The following is a 3,213-nucleotide window of genomic DNA, read 5'->3' as shown; positions in this document are numbered from 1 at the left end:
AACATTCCCTCATCAGGAACATTTCCTCATCAGGAACATTTCCTCATTAGGAACATTTCATCATCAGGAACGTTTCCTCATCAGGAAAGTTCTTCATCAGGAATGTTTTTCATCAGGAACATTTCCTCATCAGGAACATTTCCTCATCAGGAACATTTCATCATCAGGAACATTTCCTCATCAGGAACTTTTCCTCATCAGGAACATTTCCTCATCAGGAACGTTCTTCATCAGGAATGTTTTTCATCAGGAACATTTCCTCATCAGGAATGTTTTTCATCAGGAACATTTCCTCATCAGGAACATTTCCTCTTCAGAAACATTTCCTCTTCAGGAACATTTCCTCATCTGTAACATTTCCTCATCAGGAACTTTTCCTCATCAGGAACTTTTCCTCATCAGGAACGTTCTTCATCAGGAACATTCTTCATCACATCCCAGCAAACACAACGTAATGAGAACTTGTTGGTCCTACGGGGTCTTGTGAACAGTTGAAGAAGTGATTAAACCTTTGTGGGATGAAGAACTCACTGTCAGATTAAAGTTGGTGTTTAGAGCTGGTACTGGTTCTTTTCAGTCCGGTACTGACAGCAGACCTGTTGTTTGGCAGGAGTTCTGGTGGTGAACGTGACCTGGAGGAAACGGACCTACGTGGGAACTCTGTTGGACTGCACGAAACACGACTGGGCTCCTCCGAGGTAACACCTGGCTTTTTTCTCAGGAACATTTACAAACCGGACCTGATCCAGATCATTTAGAACTTTTAAACTGAATGTTTCTGCTCAATCTTTGGAGTTGTCCTTCCTCATATTTCTAAAATATTTGTGGGTCGTGCTAAGATGGTCTCTAAAGACACCATCTTAGCACCAACATAACTGGTTTGTTCCACTTTGGAGTAAGCTGTTGGGGGAAGAATCAGTTTTGTGTTTCCTTGACTGATGAAGCCTTCTGGATGGAAGGTGAAACAAAAAGAAACTGTCCAGATGACCTGACTGAAAAATGTTGGGCTACCACCACCATGTTTCACAGATGGGAGAAGGTTCTTCTGCAGGAATGATGTTCTCCTTTCTACAAACAGAACTCTTTTCATTTAAACCAAGAAGTTTTATTTTGTCTCATCCTCCACAGAACATTCTTCCAACAGTCTTCTGGTTTGTCCACGTGATCTTTAACAAACTGCAGACGAGCAGCATGTTCTTGTTGGAGAGCAGTGGGTTCTCCTTCAAGCTGCCATGAACCATCATTGTTCAGTTCTCCTGATGGTGGATTCATGAACATCAGCATCAGTCAGTGAGAGAGAAGTTACCCTGTGTGACCTCACTGACTATTCCACACCTTGTTCTTGGAGTGGTCTTTGTTGGTCCACCACTCCTGGGGAGGGAACAATGCTCTTGATCTTCCTCCATTTACACAACATCTGTGTGATGTGGATTGGTGGAGTCCAAACCCTTTACAGATGTTCTGTAACCTTCTCCAGCCTGATGAGCATCAACAACTCTTTTTCTGAGCTCCTCAGAAAAAGAGTTGTTCCACCAACATGTTGTGAAGATCAGACGTTGATAGATCCTGTTCTTTAGATCAAACAGGTGATCACTCACACCTGATCATCATCATTGATTGAAAACACCTGACTCTAATTTCACCTTCAGATTAACTGATAATCCTGGAGGTTCACAGACTTTGACCATTAATATTTAATATTGATCATTGTCCTCAATAAATAAATGACCCAGTTTAATATTTAGTCTCATTTGTTTAACTGGGTTCTCTTGATCTACTTTTAGGACATGTGTGAAAATCTGAAGATGTTTTAGATCATGTTGATGCAGAAATATAGAAAATTATAAAGAGTTCACAAACTTTCAAGCATCGATGTATATTAGTTCTGGCGCTAATGCTATTAGCTTCTCAGTTAGCATCATATATTAGCTGTGGAACTAACGTGAAAGCTGAGTAATATCTTCATGCTCCTCTCGGTCAACGGGCTTCTCAGATTAAATGGCTAAACGTCTGATAATTCCCCAAATTAACGTTGAAGCTGAATGTAGCTGTGCCAAAGCAACCGTTCATTTACCAGAATGCATGGTAATGTAAATAGCAACATCCATGTGTCCGTTTTTGTAAAAACTGCACAGCCTACAGTATTTTTCCAATCCTATTTAATTTTTTTAATAGCTGAAGATTTTTTAAAATCAAATGATGTGTTTTGTTCCAACTAGTCGGAGCTCCCTTTAAGAAAATAATTCTTATGCTCTCACTCTCTAACATGTTTTTTTTTAAAAAAGCAGCAAAAACCCTGGAAATGTCAAAAAAATCAAGTTTAAAATGTTTGTTACATCTTCCAGCTGCTTTTCAACAAAGACGTAAAAAAAGTAATTAGAGCTTCAGAGGACATGTGAGATATCATCTGAAAGTGTGTCTGCAGTCGGTTTTATTAAAAACCTGGTTAATTCCCTGAACGATCTGCCCAAGGTCAGCGAGGATTCAGCACCGAGCCGTCCAGTCGTTGTTGCGTTAAAGGACAGAGCTGTTCCCATGGCAACGGACGGGCCTCTGGTAGAAATAACCAATATTCTGGTTGAAGACGCAAAATCTGCTGCGAGCCGCATCAAAAGACTTAAAGGTAGAAGAGAACATCAGGTGAATACAGAACGACTGCGTGTCAAACACCGACATAACTCCGGATCATTCTGCTGCTTTTAGGTTTCCAAATGAAAAACAGACGGAAAAACAGCTTTTCAGTGTTTGATGTCTGGATGAAGCGTTTCAGGTGGACTTTGAATCGTAATCTGATTTTAGAGAGACCATGAACTGCGCTGTGGTTAAAGGCTTAAACAACGAGACAGAAACAGCAACAAGGATTTTAAATCCAAAGCAGCAAGAAGTTGTCTTCAACCTCGGGATGAAAATGTTGGATTGTTCTGTAAAATAAAAATAAGAAAAACTGAATGCAGTGATTTGAAAATTTCATTAAGCCATAATTTATTGACAAAGTATCAGAACACATGTCAACTGTTTAATCTGAACAATACTGAGAAAAGATAATGACGTCATTTTGTTGGCAATAACACGTCTATTTTAAATATTTCCAGTTCCTAGTTTCCTAACATCCAGAACCTGAGGAGACCAGTTGTTGGAGGTTTTGGAGAACTTGAGGAGACCGTTGTTGGGAGGTTTTGGAGGACCTGAGGAGACCAGTTGTTGGAGGTTTTG

At 40.1% G+C, this 3,213-nt stretch overlaps 1 protein-coding gene across 1 annotated transcript in view; it reads left to right on the top strand.

Moving 5' to 3' along the window:
- znf608 (zinc finger protein 608) overlaps nucleotides 1-3,213 on the top strand; it is a 31,552-nt gene that overhangs the window by 17,469 nt on the left and 10,870 nt on the right. Inside the window, exon 3 of the mRNA XM_037680846.1 lies at nucleotides 611-698. Within this exon, the coding sequence (XP_037536774.1) occupies nucleotides 611-698 (88 nt within the window). The remainder of the gene's footprint in view (nucleotides 1-610; nucleotides 699-3,213) is intronic.

The sequence above is a fragment of the Nematolebias whitei genome, chromosome 8 (genome assembly GCF_014905685.2).
Source record: "Nematolebias whitei isolate Nwh7 chromosome 8, NemWhi1, whole genome shotgun sequence".
In the NCBI taxonomy this organism is placed as follows: Eukaryota; Metazoa; Chordata; class Actinopteri; order Cyprinodontiformes; family Rivulidae; genus Nematolebias; species Nematolebias whitei.
Note: the sequence above shows the minus strand (reverse complement) of the source record. Positions and strands in the feature narration are given on the sequence as shown.